The following is a 17,946-nucleotide window of genomic DNA, read 5'->3' on the forward strand; positions in this document are numbered from 1 at the left end:
GATTAGGATGAGGATTACACCTGGATAATGAAGCCTGTATAAGTTTAGCTTTGGTAGTACAAAATTAATGATTGTCTAATTGAGGTGTCAGCATTGAGTGCCAAAACGTAAGCCATCCAATCTTAAATCTAGACAGAGTAGATTTAAAAAAAATTACTACTTTCGTTTCAAACATATTTAAACATATTATTTCAAAAATATGTCGTGTAGAACAAATTAATTTGTTCCAAGAAATATATTATAAATGGATGGAACATATCGCTATCTTAGCAATGCATTTCAACTCAAAAAATTGGTAAAATGATTGAGAGCCTATTTTAAATAGTTTATTCATAGAAGGAGAAATAAATTTAGATGACAGCTGTCGTAGATAATCAGCCCATCCAGAAGACACTATTGATACCATATTGGTATCCTTGCATCTCAGCAACCTTAAATAGCTACTAAAACTTCCTCTATCGATTGAGCAATTTGCAGTCATTATAAAATTGGTTGCAGCAATTACAGCTTCTTAACAAACCGGAGGTTTCCACCTGTTGCCCTGTTACTTGTCATAGAGGATGTGAGATGGATTTCTGGTGAAGGTGAAGAAAGCATTCGATCAACATTTCTCCTCTCCCGTAGTCTGTGACTCTTCAAGCTTTCTACCGCAGCTCACATTGCATGACTTTTTGGGAGCAGAAGTGCAGAACACCGCGAGGGGGGGGGGGGGGGGGCGAGTGAGCTCATCGACTGAATGATTGAAATGTCGGGCCTAAACACCAGACAAATGGGTCAGATGTGGCACTCCTGCTAGTTTTTTTTCTTAAAAAAAAAGACAAATGGGTCAGGCGAGACGAGACGAAGCAGGCCCACTAGGATGGGCTTTCCGCTTCACCTCTAATCCAGGTGTGAATTATGCGAGTTTGGCACAGAGGATTGATTCTTCGTCTTCATGTCGCAGAAAGGGACAATTGTCAGACAGAGACACCAGGTCTGAGCCACTAGGACCACTACCGGAGATTAACAAATCTAAGCTTAAGATTTCATAAAGCTTGGGCATGGACCTAAACCTCTAAAAATTAAAAACCTAATGAGTATCGTATTCTGATCGTACTTTGCCTAAGGCACAAACGCGGACGTGTCTTGGGCCTAGACACATCGGTCAGTGGAATTCCATCTTCAATCGCCTAAACAAAGCGCTGCGAGACAGGTTTATGCCGCATGTCGTCATAGCGAGTAGCGAGAGGGATCTATGGGCCTCACCGCCTCATCATCAGCACACAAATAAACTGCGCAATCATACGAGTATACTCTCTCTATTTTTATTTGCATATCATATTAAATTTGTTCTAAATCAAAGTTACCTAACTTTGACCAAATCTATAAAAAATATAGTAAAAAATATACTATCCAACGTATGCACTATCAATGTATACTTTATGGTGGATTCAATGAAACAAATTTGATAAGGTAAATATTAATATTTTTTTCTATAAATTTGGTCAAAGTTGGCCAAATTTAACTTATGACAAACCTAATTCAACATGTAAATAAAAACAGAAAAAGTACCAAACTAGCGAGATGACCCGCGCAAATAGTATTTGTAGCTAGATTTTTATGCTAAAATTTGTTTTTACTCTAAAATAGATTTATGCAAAACTTTTATTTAGTCGTGTCATTGTAATTGTTGTCCTAATATGGCACACCAAGGCATCACCCCTGTTTTATCCATCACATTGTTGTGTGGCTTATTCTTTTGGAATATGAATTCGTAAGAAAATAGAAAACCTCATATAGAAACATATTTTATTATTTATTAAAAGTAATATAAAAATTTCAGACCTTTTCACATGAATATGATAGGATTAACTTTTTAGTTTTTGACTGGTTGTGTATGTTTTTGTTTGACAGTTTCAGGTGAAAAATTACCATGGAATTTTTTTAAGAAAATCTAAAAGAGTGACTCAATGTACTCTTGCCGTAGATTATTGGAATTAAATTTTCAAATTTGAATCCAAACCTTAATGACTAGCGGTTGCACCCCCTTAGTTCTGATCATAACCAAATCTTCTTTTGTTTCTTTGTTTTACAATCTCCAATTGCTTCAGCTTCATGCATGCTCCCATTATCTGACAGATACTGCATCTTTTCTGAAGGGTTAACTGATTCTCTACTGTGCAAGCAAGGCATAGTCTCTCCTTTGTGCTGATCCCCTACAGACTTCTTATTCCAAGGATACATCCTTGATGGTTCGTGTTATCCCATCTCGTCGAGAGCTGCCTGTAGCTGGTATATACGGGAGTTGGTATCAAATATCTATCTCAATTTGCAGTTTGCATTTTTGGATGGCTTACCTTGTCGCCTCAGCATCAACCCAGCCTATAGCGTTCACACGTTATGGAAACTGACCGTGCCAATTACCAACCATCGATGAGTGCACAGGTCTAGATGCCATCTCAACGTCAAGTTGTGCTTTCCGAGACGTGTTGCTCATCCTGTCAGTGAACACCGCTACCATTCACCTTATCACTGTGAGCATATATTTATCTATAACAAAAGAAGGCTAGAGATATGCTAGAACCTGTTTGGAACTCGAATGTTCTAATGTGAATGCAGCCTGATGCGGATAGGAAGGCTAGCAGCGTCGCAGCGCTCGTGGACGTTGGTGGGTGTCGGGTGGCCCTGCGGGACGCTCGCAGTTGCCGGAGGCGCAGCGCGCCCGTTTGGACGAAAAACCGGATCGACGGAATTTTCTCATTTCATATTATTTTTATTATTTAAATATCTAATCTGCTTTAAAAATCGACAGTTGTGATTGTATTACCTCCTAATGAGTACTTGTATTACCTCCTTAGGAGTACCGTTGCTAGGAGTACCGTAGCAAGCGTGTACCTTTGCTAGGAGTACCGTAGCAAGCATAGAGCGCAGACCGCTAAGATCTTTATAAAGTCCAAATCTAACGGTGTAAATTTTTTTAATTTCTTCCAACGGTATAAATTCTTATTTTCTAAATTCAAATCTAACGGTGTAAATTCTTTCTTTTTAATTTGTAAATTCTTCTTCTTTAATTTCTTTTTTAGATTTTTAGATTACTCTGAGAATTTTTAGATCTCTCGATTCTTCCTTCTTAATTTTTTTAAAAAAAATTAGATTATGGTGAAAATGCCTCCCTAACACTTCCTTATTAATATAATAAATATAATATTAAAATATAATAAATATAATATTAATAATATATATAATAGATCCGGTAAATTCGACAAGACCTTTGTCACGTTTCAAATGGTGAAATGACATCGTTACTTGGCGTCCTTGATTAGGATCGGTCACGGGTGTTCTTATTACCAGAAGAATCGAACAGAGATAACACCATGGAAGGCCATCCAAGACCCCTCCCAAGTTCTCATCTTTTTTTCACGTTTCACGACCGTATTTCATTAAAAGAGTATTTCATTGAAAGGAGGTTCCAAGTTCTCATCTGACACAAGAGCAGAAAGAACATAGCACCAAGGGTCCTCAAGACATATTACTGAATTTTTACCACATCTCAGCAAACTTGAAATAAAATAGCATTTCTAAAGCTGCGAACCACGCGATGCCTCCCCCGAGAGCGAAGGGAACTCGGAACTACCTAAACGGCGACGAGCCTGACTCCGAGACGTGCGTCGGTCGCCGCCTAGGTGGCGTGCTTCTCGTCCTTGAGGTGGCGCGCCTTCTCCTTCTCCTTCACCTCCGACCCCTGCGTCGTGTCGTACTCTGCACAGGATCACACAGCCGGTTAGCCCAGCACTCCTCCTCGGCGCCGCACGCGAACGGCATCAGAACCCGATTTCAGAGCGGCGCGTTCGCGTACCGGGATGGCTGGGGTGAATCTCCGTGCCTGGGTGCTCCACCGGGTCGTTCCTGCCGTACACGCCGCCGAACCCCTCCTCGTCGGAGCGCGTCGAGTACCCCTCCCCGAACGAGTGGGTCATCACGTCCCTGCGCGTCGACACAGGGCAGGAAACCAAATGAAGCACAAGGCACAAGCACCGCAAGAGAAAGCACGGCGAGGGAACGCGGTGGATTACCCGGTGGTCTTGTGCATGTCGTCGCGCTTGCTCTTGCCCCCGGCGTCCTGCTGGGGCACCTGCGGCTGCTGCTGCTTCGGCTGCTCCATGGCGACGCCCTGGTCCCCCGGCACGGGCGCCTCGGCCGCCGGCGTCGCGGAGACGCTCCTCCCGCGGGCTGCGCCTGCTGCGGGCACCACCAGCCCCGGCGCCGCGGCACCGCCGCCGCCTCTCCTGCCGCCGATACGGCCGAGCGCGAACCCGAGTCCCGTGCTGCTAGCCGCCCGGAGCGTGTGCGAGTACATGGGCAACGAAGCGAACGCGCGCACGGCGAAGTGTGTTCCGGGAGCACGGGCGGGGGGAGCCGCTTATAAGCGGCCGCGCGTGCCGTGGCGCTGCCGCCGTAGCGGTGGCAGCCTCCCACTGGGGCACGTACGAGGGGCGCCTGGAAGGCGCCGCGAGGAGGCAAGCGTGGCGCCGTCTCGCGAGCGGCGGGCGCACACGTAGAGAAAGCGATACACGCGCCGGGCGCCGGAGCGGCTTCGGGCTGCGGCCTCGGCGCGGAAAGCGCGCGGAGGGATTGGGACGCTCCGTGTCCGTCGCCCCGGTCGGGCCGTCTCTCTCGCACGCTAGGCGCGTCGCGTCGCGGCGAGGGTGGCTGGGTCGAGGCGGTGTATCCGCCTCCTGGAGATTTTGTTTTGTTTCTCCTGGAGAAGTGGAGATCTCGACATCTTGGGACGGTGACATGAGTGGTCTGTGTTTTGACCGTGGCGTCGCTGCACAGGGCCGGGAGAGGAGCACCAGTGTGGAAATGTCTCGGGCCGCTACCTGCTAGTAAACGCCTGGACCTGTGGCCTCTGGGCCTCTGGCCACCTTTTTGAAATTGCTAAAATTTAAATGCTAAATTTTAGCCCATATTAATATTTATATATATTCTAATACTTTTAGTCTTGCCTAAAGTTTAACCCACTGTATTAACACTTCTGTTTGGGGAAGCTATTGCTAAATTTTAGCACTTTCACCTAGGCCCCGTTTAGATCGCTTCCAAATGTTATAATTTTTACACTCTCTCTCCATCACATCAATTTTTGGACACATGCATGAAGCAGTAAATGTATGTAAAAAAAATAACTAATTGCACAGTTTAATTGTACATCACGAGACGAATCTTTTAAACCTAGTTAGACCATAATTAGATAAAATTTGTCAAATACAAACGAAAACGCTACAGTAGCAAAAAGTTCCAAATATTATACAAATTTGCAATCTAAACGTGGCATATTAGCACTTGGATCCAAATGGATCCTAAATCGAGGTTAGCTGGTTTGTTTACTTTTGAATTTTGCGACGACGAGTGCTTTTAAAAGTGATTGGGCTCTGCTTATTTTTAAGGAAATGTTGGGCTCTAAAGCGGAAGGGCCGGTAAGAAAATATCTGCCTTAGGTCTACACTTTATCCCCACAATCAGCCCAAAGCAAGCCCAGCTGAAGTGTAAAAGAGGCCCAACATCTATATGTAGGTTCGTTGGCGTTTCATCTCATTAAATTGTTTGATCATCATCAAATGACGCCATGGAACTAGTTTCTGAACAAGAACATCATCGGGACTCCAAGAACCGATGCATTATATACCGATGCAAACAAGGGAGACAGCAATGTAGTAGACCGAAACTGTACCCCCAATGCTGTCGCGGTGGGCTCTGTCGTTCCATCATTTCTGGCTCGACAGGCAGTACAACCGCTGGGGAATGTCCGGTGCTATCCCGTGATCCTACCATGTGCAGCTGCAATTATGCACCCATGAAACACCAGAGCCGAGGACAAGAATGTGACACGGTGCACCTATGGCCTACGCGACCAGTCGACCGCGCAGCACTGATCATAAGGCTAGGCCAACCAGATCGATCACTCGTCGTGCGAGCCCGATCTCCTCTCGTCCTCCTGGAACAACTGTTCCGCCAGACAGCCGACTCAGCTTGTTTGTTGCAACCGCTTCCATGAACTGAAGACAGAGCTTGCAGGCCACATAGCTCTAAGCATTCTGATGGCCAGATCAGCCGGGTTCAGTCAAATCGGACGGGCAGGAAACGTCAAGCAGACGGTGATGATTACAGCCGCGGTGGGCAGCTAATGGCGATTAGCATCACGAATCGCTTCGTCGATGTCTCAGCTTTGCTAATCGCCGGCGGCAATGTCAACGTGGGACCTGCCGACAGCTTTGGAGTGTCCTCAACCTCAAAGCGTCATAGAGCTAAGCGAACAAGAGACTCAACTGGGAGGAAGCCGCCAAAACGTATCTGTGACAGCACCGAGCGCTTGTGTTTCATGTTGCAGTTAAACTTGCACAGTATTCTCTAGTAATATAAAAAACGAACTTGTATTATCCACAATAAATAGCAAACAAGTTGGAACTGAACAAATTACTACTAATATCCATTTGTTACACATGATTTCCGTAGAAATTCACTCTCTCTCACTGCTTGGCCGCTTATTATGACTTGGGGCAGGCCAACTAAACCAAAACAAGTAGCTGCTGAGTCCGCATGATAAGTGAGTGGGTGCGTTCTCATACAGAAAAGGGAACACCCGAAGCAACACAGTCCAAGTAACCGAAAGAACCAGAAAATCACAGCAGGCATTGAGATCCCTTTCACGAAAGAAAGGATGTTTGCTAGCTCAAATGCGCACAAGTCATGAAGATCGAGTAGTAATTTTAGCTCTAGAAGAAAAGACTAGGTATCAGCAGAAAGGAAATATGCTGCCTTCTCCATCAAGATAAAATGCCAAGCAACAAATTGCACGAAAATGACAGCTTGCAACCAAAACAGCAAGGATACAGAGCAACGCTGGAATAGGATAACGAGAGCATTACTTCTCTTTCACATAAATGGTTGCGTACTTGACGTGCATCAGAACAAACTGCTGACAACAGCATATGCAGCTACAAACAATGCACGCTGTCATTGAAGAAATGATTGAGAAACTAATTTCAAGTAAACCAGAGACAGTTACGTATATAATAACTGAGGACATGATCTAACACTACCTTGAAACAGCAACATGGAAATTATTACACTGAATAGACAAAGGGGTCCTTGCCTGAAATTTATTACGCTGAATAGACAAATTGAAGAAATGCTCGAGGAACTAAATTCAAGTAAAGCAGAAACAGCTACGCATATAAGAACTGAGGGCATGATCTAACACTACCTTGAAACTGAAAGATGGAAATTAATACACTGAATAGACAAAGGGGTCCTGCCAGAAATTTATTACACTGAATATACAAACTAAGGGCTAAGACGTTAAAGGTGAACCTATACAAATAAAACACGCACGACCAAGGAAACAAATGATCTGGGAGGTAATGGTCACTGAATTAAAACATAACAGGAAACTTTTCCTTTTTCTAAAAAAATATGACAACCTCAAGGCAGCCGGCATTATTAGTGAAATAACTGGACTAGCTAGGTCGAAATCAGCTGTGTTGCCAACTGCACAGAATTTTTTTTGAAGGAACAACTGAACAGAATTTTGTTTTCAACAGTACACTACTGCTACAACCAAATACATGAGAACGGGAGTTGCAATGGTAGTTCAAGTGAACATTGGTTATAATTAGTTTTACCACTATAAGCTTACTAATTGCAAGGATGGAGGTGCTAATATGATTGCCCCCATTCATACACAAGCAAAATGCCAAATGTAACCAGAAAATCACATGAGCAAGCAATCTACTCCACCTACTTTGAATTTCTATACAATCAGCACTAAATTTGCTCTAGCTACTCATCATGTAGTAGAACAAATATCAAACAAGTAAACTAAATCCCCCAATTATACCATCTAGTCATTGTCATCATCTTGGGAGGAAGCTAATACAATGCAAAACCAATTCTAATCTTTTCTTCCCTGATTCTATGACAATGCTACATACAACAACGCCAATGCACCAAAAAGGACTCACCGCCAAGCAGACACGGTGAGGAGCGGCCGCTTCTCCCATGCCAGGGACAAGAATGCTGGTGGTAGCTCAACAAGTGAATACTTGTACTTTGCATCGTAGTTCCAAAGCAAAAAATCAGCCTGGCTCCTGGCATAGTTGCTGAGCTTGACGGGCTCAAAGCCACACCACTCCATCAGCGTCTGCCACTCCATGCTAGCTGCCATCCTATCTGTCCTCTCCGCGCCTTCCTCTGGTCCAACAGCCCTCCGAATGCGCTCCCCAAACATACATCGCTCCACCCTCACCCTCTCTGGAGAGTCCCGTGCCATCGCCACATCCAGTGACTCGAACACTGGCTTGTAATAGCACAGTGCATTGGCAAACCTGTCGACGAACCCAGCTCGGTTCAGACTAACCTCATACTCCCCGAGGGTAACTACTGATGGACTAAGTGATTTGGCGAGCCGGAGGACTCGCCGCACCGGCTCATCGGAGTCGCCAAGAAGGTGATACAGCTGGAGCATGAAATTGACTGCCACGGCCTCATCAGGCTCAACAGAGAAATCCGACCGATCCAGTTCGTGCACTTGCCGCAGCAATGGAACAAACTCAAAGTCCACCCCAAGAAGCTTGGCGAAGTCGCGGAGACGGGCACTGGTTGCGGCGAGGGAGGCCGCAGGCTTCTGCCCCAAGTACGGTGAGGGTACACCGGAGATACGTACCCGGGATGGCTTCCCCTCGGGGCGAGTGGCGAGTGCCTGGAGCAGCGCCGCCCATTGGATACCCTGCACGATCCCGAAGTCAACGATATGGATCTTGGTCGCCGTGCCCGTGGCCTCCAGGATGGCCTGGTTGGCGGTCAGGTGCGCAAACTTGGAGTAGGGGCAGGCGTCATTGAGCGTTTTGTAGCAGAGCGTGAGCTCGTCGGAGGCGAACCGATCGTCCGACGACGTCGAGGTTTGCGCCCCGCCTCCGCACGCGAGGCGGCGGGCGAGTGCGTCCGCGAAGTAGAACGCCACGCGCTCCGCGGGGTCGCCGTCGTCGGAGGCGGCGGCGCGCACCTTCACGAGCTCCACGGCAGCGAGCGCTGGGTCAGCGGCGGCGGTACGGGAGCAGGCGAGGAGGGACTGGAGGACGGGCTCGGAGCAGGACACGTCCAGGGAGCTCGGGGAGGAACACGCTGCCGGCGCGGCCACGGCGGCAGTCTGGGGAAGCGGCGCCGGAGCTGCGGCCCCGGGCTGGGCCGCCACGTCGACGGGGGCCGCAGCCGGGGCGGGGACGGGGACGGGCGGCGGCGGGGTGGTGAAGATGAGGCGGTCGAGGTCGGAGTCTGCGAACGGCGGGTCCCCTATGAGGCTGTCCATCCACACATCGGAGTCGAAGTCCGCGGCGGCGGCGAGGTCCGAGAACACCGCGTCGGCCGCGGACGCCCCGACGAACGAGTCGGAGAAGAAGTGCTCCGAGTGGGGCCACGCGCCGCCGCCGTACGGCAGCGCGGTCGCCGGGATCTGGCCGTGCGGGGGCGCCGGGGCCGGCGGCATCGGCGGCGCCTGGCGCGGCGGGAGCTGCATCGGCGGCGGTGGCAGGTGGTGGTGGTGGTGGTGGTGGTGCCTCTGGTGCTGCTGCTGCTGTTGCTGCTGCTGCTGGATCACCTGCTGCGCGATGGCCATGAGGTTGCCGCTGTCCGCGCACATGTACGCCATGGCGCTCCCCGCCGTTTCCGGTGGGAGAATCGCGGAATGGGTGGGTGGGGAGCGGCGGGGCCGGGGGATTCGGCGGTGCGGGTTCGTGGGGAACGGAAGGGAAGCGGAGGGGAGGGGGGAACGGCGGAGGTGAGCGGCGGCAGGGGATTTAAAACAGTAGGGCGTGGGCGCTGCCGCACTGTGGTGGCTCACTCGCAGTCGCAGGCACTGTGGAGGCGCAATTACGGGAGTGCCCTCAGGCGTACAGAATCCTATAGTGGAGTGGAGTACCTGCCTGCCTTGCCTGCGTAGAGTAGTCAGTAGTGTACTGTGCAAGTGTATGTAGCGGTGGCTTCCACTTTGGTGGTCGCCGGGACGGACGGCCTCAACGGTAAAATGGTAGCGAGTGATGAGGTGATGCGGCTGGGCTTGAAGCCATGAACTGCGCTGGGCAGGTATGGCTTGTTAGGATCTTCTGCGGCGGGTAATTTCTGAACTCCGTTTGTCACTACAGTAACTCCAAGCGACCAAGCCAATATTGAGAAGTGTTTGAGTGAGAAAAAAACTCTCAATGGAATAAAGTGAAACCAATTTAATCTCCTTCCAATTACAAATCTTAAAATATTTTAGACTTTAATACTCTTATCTAAACTAGATATCCAAATGTTGCTATCATGGACTAGTGAGACTTCATGTAACTTGTTCCCCATGATTATGCCCTTGCTAATTAAATGCTCCCACTTCCTATAATCAAATGTGTTGTATTTGTACTACTCTCTCATTTTATACTGTCATCAACATATGTGATGGTGTGGCAAACAAATAAGAAAAAGAGATAGGAGAGGGGTTTCCTCTGCATGGAACCACATGGTCACTCTTTCTAGCATATTTGTCATCTTAGATTTGTTGTTTACAAAACAACAAAAATTAAACAACACATTGATGTCATGCACTATTATAGCCATCAGCCATATACATATATGGTTGTGTCATTCTAAAAAGAACATAAATATTTAACCTCTCATGAGCATCAGCCTGATAGATGCACAATATTAAGGATATTTTAACATTTCAATAATATGCATAAGTCTAAAGCTATCTACACCAGAAATCCAAGTAGCATTACATTTGGTGTGTGGGTAACTTGTTTATCTTTCATTACGGGTTGCGACTTTGTTCTATTTTTAATTCAAAAAGACGATACAAGTAGATCTATCTTGAAGTCTAATAGTTTTATAAAACTATACCTTTCATAACGGTCTGTAACACAATGTGTTAGTCAAAGATGTGTTGTGAGGATTGCTTCAATCGTCTTTCATAATTTGAGCATAATTGAGCTACTTACAGTTCATGGCGATGTTATGACCTCCACCATGTTTAAGTACAGCGTACGTTTGTATACAAGTAGTAGGAGAATTTTCCCAAAAAATAAGCAAATTCGCAGTTAAAATATCATACGTTTTTGGAGCAACAACGTCAGACAGTGTACATCACACCTGTTCCAAATCAGGTGGGCTGCTACTTTTCTTCGTCCAAAAGTCATCTGCGCGAGTTCGTGCGCCGAGATAAGCCCTGGTGGAGTCGCTATCCTTTCACTCAACGATTGTGGCTCTGGTCCCCGACAACGAACGGTGAAATGGCTGGACGCCGGCCGATCTATACCGCAGTCAGTCTCCAGCGGCCAACCACGGCACCCTCGTTTCACAGAAGATCTTCCAAACCAACCACAGGGTTAGTTTTCACAAACAACCACGGGGCCGGTGGGACCACCCTGCCACGCCAACACGACGACCGTTTCCTCCCGCACACTGGCGCGGCGCGTGCCCCCACCCGTCCGTGAGGTCTCTCTCCCTAACGCCCCGGACCACGCGCCAGACACGTCCTCCCCGCCGTGGCCTCGGCCCCGGCCCGCGCGCCGGCGTTCCGCGGCCGGCCCTGCTGCCTCGGGACGCCGCCGCGTGACGTGACCGGTGCGGTTCCCCCTGTTCCCGGCCTCGCCCCCGGGCGCCGGCGGCCCCCACCGCCCTGCCGCAGCGGCGCGGCGCTCTGCGCGGAGGGCGGCCGGAGCCGGAGCGGAGGGGAGGGAGGGAGGAGGGACACTCTGGGACAGCGCCTCCCGGCTCGGCCGTACGCGGGAGGTACACAGGGCTTTGACTGTCCTGCCACGTCTGATCGGCTGGCACGCCTACCCGCCACTCGTCCTGGGTCTACGTGGCGCGGGGCCCGGGGTCATAAACCCGGCGTTATTGCGGTGGAACAAACAAGTGCTGGCCATCGCGCGGCCGCTTTCTGCCCCCCGAATTCGGGACTGGGCGTTGCTGCGAACTGGTGATAGGCCGGCCACCTCGTGCTCGTGCGTGCGCGCCCAACCAAACTCCAAACCCACACGGCCACTCCACAAGGAGTTCCGAAAGCTTCAATCATGCTAGTACCCGTGAAAGTGTTACACGTGCAGCTGAAGAAACGGAGGGGGGCCTCCGATCTTGTAAAAAATCCGTCACGGACATGTAAAAAAGTGCCGGGACGGGGCGTACTGCCGCGCCCCACGTCGAGGCTGTTCCAAGGACGAGGCGGGGCTGGCTGACGCGTCAACGGAGGCTCCTCCCGGTCATGCTCATGCCGTGTTCACACTACAGAGACGGTGCGCGCACTGTGCAAGCAGCACGATGACCGCGGTGACGCATTGATGATCTTGCCAGCGCTGCTGCCTTGCCGTTGGTCGCACGGCGATGACGGCCGCGGGCGAGGGGCGGCGGCCGGCTCCGGCAGGACAGGTCCCCCGCCCGGCCCCCGGTGGGACGCACGAGCGAGCGCCGCTGGCGCCCGCGGGGACGGCGCTCGAAGCGGCCCCACCGGCGACGTCAGCCGCGCGCGACGCGAGGCCCCGGCGGGTAATCTCTCGTTTCCCTTGTCTCGAGATCTGTCGGCTTCCTTTTCCCGTTCCCTTTGCGGCACACGAATCTATGCGCCGTCTGCCCCTTTTTCTTGTTTCTACTCCTTCCATGAGCAGACGCCAGCCGGATAACGTTGCCGACGACGACGACGGCGGCGGCGGCGGTACGAGGACGGCAATGTAACCAACCACGCGGTGGCGGAACATAGGCATATGAAAGAGGGCTAACTATTGCTAACTCAGCTAATTTAGCTAATCTACCAATAGATAATTATGATAATACATCATATATACATCTTATAGAAATTTGCTTGATCAAGGCGAAGCCAGTACCCCGTTTGGCCTCCACGGAGGTCCGCCAACCACGCCGGTCGCCGCTCGTAAGCTTACACTGTGCCATGAAGAAAAGAAACTTGGCGGCCACGGGCCACTTGTTTACATTGTTCCATGTACACGACCAAAAAAAAAGCAAAGGGAAACGATCGTGGCAAGGCAATCATCATGTCCAGCCGTATCGGAACTAAGGTCCCGTTTAGATCACTTCAAAGTTCCAAATTTTTACACTCTCTCCATCACATCAATTTTGGGACACATGCATGGAGCAGTAAATGTATGTAAAAAAATAACTAATTGCACAGTTTAATTGTACATTACGAGACGAATCTTTTAAGCCTAGTTAGACTATGATTAGATAAAATTTGTCAAATACAAACGAAAACGCTACAGTAGCAAAAAGTTCCAAATATTATAAAAAGTTGCGATCTAAACGGGCCTAAGAAGGAGGAGCCCTTATCTAACCACGCACCGCGGGCGATCGATCTTGCTCTACCACACGAAAAAAACTAGTGTGCGGCCTCGTAACCTGATCGTTTTTACACGTGCGCCGGTCGCGCGGGTGACGTGTCTACCTGGGCCTGAAAATGATTGTGCCGCGACTTTGAGGGCCAAATTGCGTACGCTGAACATCAACCCCCCGGTCAACAGTGGGTTTTTTGTAAGCGTTCGCGCTGTCGGGACGTGGATCTCGAGCGGCGACTAGCTCTGCGTGCTAGGGAAAGCGTGCGTCCGGGGCCTACGAGCCCGGGGGAAAGCGATTAAGCGAAGGGGCACCATGATTTGGTCTTCACCCAGTTCGCAAGTTTACTTACCACTCGATGAATCCGGTCGTAATCATACTCGCTTGGGTTAAATACAGCTCATTTTGGTGAATTATGCACGCTTTCTTTTTTTCGCCGGCTTGTGGTTTTCTTACGTCTTTTCGCTCCTGAATCGGCAAAGCACGGCGCTTTGTGCATTCGTGACTCGCGACGGTTCGTGGTTTCCGTTCGTTACCACCTGCGATAAAAAAAAGGTGCCCAAGAAAAAGACAAAAGGAGAACGCACCAACGAGCGCGGCGAGTCCCAGAGACGGAGGCAAATCCACCGACCGGAAGTCACCCCGGAATGAAGCAGAGGTCAAGCGGCGCCTTCACACCAGGGCACCCCCGGTCCCCCGCCAGTGCGGGGGCGCGGACGTCGCCGTCGCCGTCGCCGTCGCCGACTCGCCAGGTCCCGGCGCCGTCACCAACCCGGCTGGCGCGACGTCGACGCCCGCGCTCGCGCGCGCAAGTCTCCCGATCAGTCAGGTGCTCCGGCTCGCGCGCGCGTCCCTGTCCGGGATGTGCGTGGCGCCACTAACGGGCGTGGCGTGGCTTTAACTAGTCCACTGGTCTCCAGGACTCCAACTACCAGACGCGCGACAAAGACGGCAGTCGTGTTCAGACGGACCTCGTCGCAACGCCGTCTCGTGCGGTTGGCTGGCTCCAACATCGGCAAAGGCGGCGGGCGACGAGATGGGCAAGTCGTCCGCTCGAAGCGCGGATTGGGGGCGGGGGCCGAAAGCGGCGGGGGCGGCGCGGATTTTCGGCGGCGGCCGACGGCGAGCAGGTGTGTGCTGTCTGAAACGTTGGTGCTGCGACGCTGCTGCCGCGGACTGCAGTTATCTTTCTTTCTGATTGGAATTTCATTTCGCCGTCCCTATTCTCTAATCCTGGTCGTACATGCAAACGTTACTGATCTTGTTTGTGTTAAAACTAGAGAATAGAATGGAATGAACAAAATAATCCATTAATTGATTGAATGATCAGTGTAATTATATATTTATATACGGTGGAAGTGTGTGTTTAAAGGACATGTTCCTTGAGAGTTCAGACCCCTTCGCGAAAGGTCCAGAATCTTTCGTGAAAGATCATATCTATCTACTAAAAGGTGTCTCTTTATAAAGGGGTGTAAACTAATTGATCACTAATAAACTTAATTCTAACACTCCCCCTTATCAATTAGCTTCTTGTATGCTTCATGTAATCTTTGTTCAATCATCCTTCATTATTGTATGGGAAAAACTCCTCCAAAAATCCTGTGGGAAAAATCTGAGGAGAAACCAAATTGTATATTGATATGCTATTAAAACTCCTTTAAAATCTAGTGAGAAAATAGGAGAAAATGGTATAGCATATATAGATTATTATCTCATCGCAAACTCATATGAGAAAATCTCAAAAGGAGAATATCATAAGAAAGTTTGGAGATCAATAATCATAATTTGTGGATCATAATCGAATATCGTTCCTCAAAACCCAATGAAAAAATATGAGGAGGAATAATGTTTTTGATACCCTCTTAAAAATCCATATAGGAAAAACAAAAGATATGACATCCAATATGTCTTGAATATCACCTTTAAAACCCCGATAGGGAAAATAGTAGATATGATATATATTTTTGTATTGATATTGCCTCCTTAAAACCGTTATAAGAAACCATTCCGAGGAAAAACTCATATAGGAAAAAAAGAGTACAATATGATGTTTGTATAGGTTATAACTTAAGGAGAATATCCCCTAAGCCTTACAAAAATCAAAGTACTTGTATACCGATATACTGATTTTATATTAATTTTAGAATTACATTTTCTAGAATATAGTAGTTTGTAAAACTTTACGAGTGAATCTCATAAGATTATCTTATCATCTAATTTTGCAAGATGTTTAGCAATATATTTAGTAATACTGCTTTCATATAATCTTTTATCATCTAAGCAATACAAGTCGTATTATCCTTGTAGATAATATAAGTGGTTCGAATGAATCACAATTAATCATTCAGTAAAGTTATGCATATTCATGTAATGCTTCAGAATGATAAATGAAGTTACCATTATAATTTATTTTTATAACTCCAATGAAAAATTTTACTATGATAGCATTAGTGAATAGTCTAGCAATATGAGGATTAATTAGCCAGCGTCTTGGTATCCTAGTTGTCACATCATAATTTATTCATAATAAATTAAAACATTTTGCTACCATTTGATATCTGTGGATATCCTCCTTGACTTCCACCTATATGGTGTTATTGAGTTGCGCTATTTTGAGCTATAGCAAAATATCTACAAATGCACTATTAGACCTGTTGCAATTTGTAGGATACATAAGCGCTTTGATAGCACTAAGGACCCCACAGTCCTTATGGAAAATAATCCATCTTTAGGGATTGACTGACTACAAGTGTTTATCGATATAATCTTCCAAAATTATTTGAATACTGGTGTACAATATCAATTCTATATTGGTAAGCTGATGTTCCTGCTTAAGTTGTAGGCTTAAGTATAGTTTAGTTTTATCCAAATTTTATATCAAAATCCGTCTTAAAATGATTGCTTGCTAGTTTGTATATTGAGATGATAAAATTAATTTCAAAATTTCTTTATAGACATACATACGCAATCATAATAATTGGAGTATTCCTTGTATGGATGATATTCACTTGGTTAGTTGTACCACATCAACTTAACGTTTTCAAGTCCCCATGTTATACATAATATATGTTACGACTCAATTTCGATTTAGAAAATAAAATCCATTGCATATCTGATTCTATCAAATTCATTTGATCTGCCGGTGATTGAATAAGAAGACATAATTTTCAAACATACCATGCGGGTATGTTGCTCACTCTCTGCACGAAACCATGTACTACAAGTTGTCGCTATTTCACCACCTTGCTTTCGTAAATAATGCATTATGAGAAGATATTTCTTCTTGAATACTTCTCCCTATTGAACGAGAACACTTCTCCCTAATTGTCACCTTTGATTTGACCAATTTGAGTGTTTGGACACTATGCCTAGGACGTTTGGTCTGGATCCAGCTGAAGGTGTATGATAATTTTGATAAGGAGTATATGTCGATAATTTGTAGTTTTTATATCATTGATTCGATGGAAACAATATAGCTTGTGAAAATATCCACCCTTTATAACTCTTATCTCATTTCCCACGATGATGGAGTTAGGGTGTTCCATTTATCTAGTGCTTGAATTTATATGCACAAATACTGGGTTTTCGAATGTTAAACAACATTTATAGGCTTTAGATTTAAATATCACAAAGTGTCTAATAACATGCATGATGTTGATTCGTATTTACTATCTTAGAGGATCTCTCCCTATTAATGTCCATGGAAGCTTGAAATGAGCTATATTACCATAGTTCTCCCCCACTTATTTTAATCTGGGGGCTGAGTGATTTGTTAGGTACTTCCACTCTTTCTGATACATTATCAGTAGGGTTCGAATGTGATGACACTTTTGCTGAGTAAATGCATGTGACAGACTATTTGTAATGTGTTACAAATATAAGATGTTCTGAATTATGGTACAGATATTATTTGGTGCGTACGTGGATCTGAGGGTTGAAATTGTATACCATTCACTTTGGATTCCTGGCATTATATATGTGGTATTTATCTCCCCGTAATGTCAGGAATAACCCTGTAGTCAGTATATAGACTGTAAATTAATCTTCTATGAGCGATCAAAGGTACTATGATGGATAATAATACCCTCTTATAGATCCTCAATGCCATGAACGTATACTGAGATGGTGATATCGTTATGTGTAAAACATAAACGGCACGTAGATGGAAAATATTTGGCTGAGGCCAATCCTCCACGTACTAACTGCAACGGAGGGAACCGTATGATTGTAGTCTAACGCATTTGTTATAATAATATGGTATGTAAGTGCGTATTTACCAAGATAAATTATAATTCTATTTTATTAGTCATATATTTTAAATTATCTCGATAAGATATTCAATTAGCCAATAATTAATATGAACATAGATTACTCAATGTTATAGTTCCCAAAACCAAATAATTCTATGAGATTGGATTTGATCCCTTGTCCGGAATAATTAGCTCTATTTAAAATACATGCAACGAATTTGGTAAAATTATGGTGCCTTAAAAGTAAGGGACACATGTGGAACTATTTTTAAATACATTAACAAGTATATTAGAGTAACTACATAATCCATTGAATGGCTTTTTTTTTCAAATTTTAAGATAATAGGAT

General features: G+C 46.7%; 2 protein-coding genes across 2 annotated transcripts; both read right to left on the reverse strand.

Annotated features, from left to right (window-relative positions):
- Positions 1 to 3,506: 3,506 nt before the first annotated feature.
- Positions 3,507 to 4,377, reverse strand: LOC112875107. Its single transcript, XM_025938819.1, has 3 exons — positions 4,053 to 4,377; positions 3,836 to 3,963; positions 3,507 to 3,738 (listed from the first exon to the last, which is right to left on the reverse strand). Exons 1-3 carry the CDS (start codon positions 4,334 to 4,336, stop codon positions 3,659 to 3,661), a joined length of 492 nt encoding a protein of 163 aa, XP_025794604.1. The 5' UTR covers positions 4,337 to 4,377; the 3' UTR covers positions 3,507 to 3,658.
- A 3,375-nt stretch (positions 4,378 to 7,752) lies between these two features.
- LOC112875108 (SCARECROW-LIKE protein 7) lies at positions 7,753 to 9,783 on the reverse strand. The gene has a single exon (XM_025938820.1). It carries the CDS (start codon positions 9,677 to 9,679, stop codon positions 7,994 to 7,996), a length of 1,686 nt encoding a protein of 561 aa, XP_025794605.1. The 5' UTR covers positions 9,680 to 9,783; the 3' UTR covers positions 7,753 to 7,993.
- Positions 9,784 to 17,946: the final 8,163 nt, after the last annotated feature.

This window comes from Panicum hallii, chromosome 9, assembly GCF_002211085.1.
Source record: "Panicum hallii strain FIL2 chromosome 9, PHallii_v3.1, whole genome shotgun sequence".
Taxonomy (NCBI): domain Eukaryota; kingdom Viridiplantae; phylum Streptophyta; class Magnoliopsida; order Poales; family Poaceae; genus Panicum; species Panicum hallii.

Coding starts and splice junctions, on each gene's coding strand:
- LOC112875107 (XM_025938819.1), bottom strand. CDS start 4,336: ATGTACTCGCACACGCTCCGGGCGGCTAGCAGCACGGGACTCGGGTTC. Junction 3,964..4,052: donor GACATGCACAAGACCACCGG/GTAATCCACCGC, acceptor GTCGACGCGCAG/GGACGTGATGACCCACTCGT. Junction 3,739..3,835: donor GATTCACCCCAGCCATCCCG/GTACGCGAACGC, acceptor GATCCTGTGCAG/AGTACGACACGACGCAGGGG.
- LOC112875108 (XM_025938820.1), bottom strand. CDS start 9,679: ATGGCGTACATGTGCGCGGACAGCGGCAACCTCATGGCCATCGCGCAG.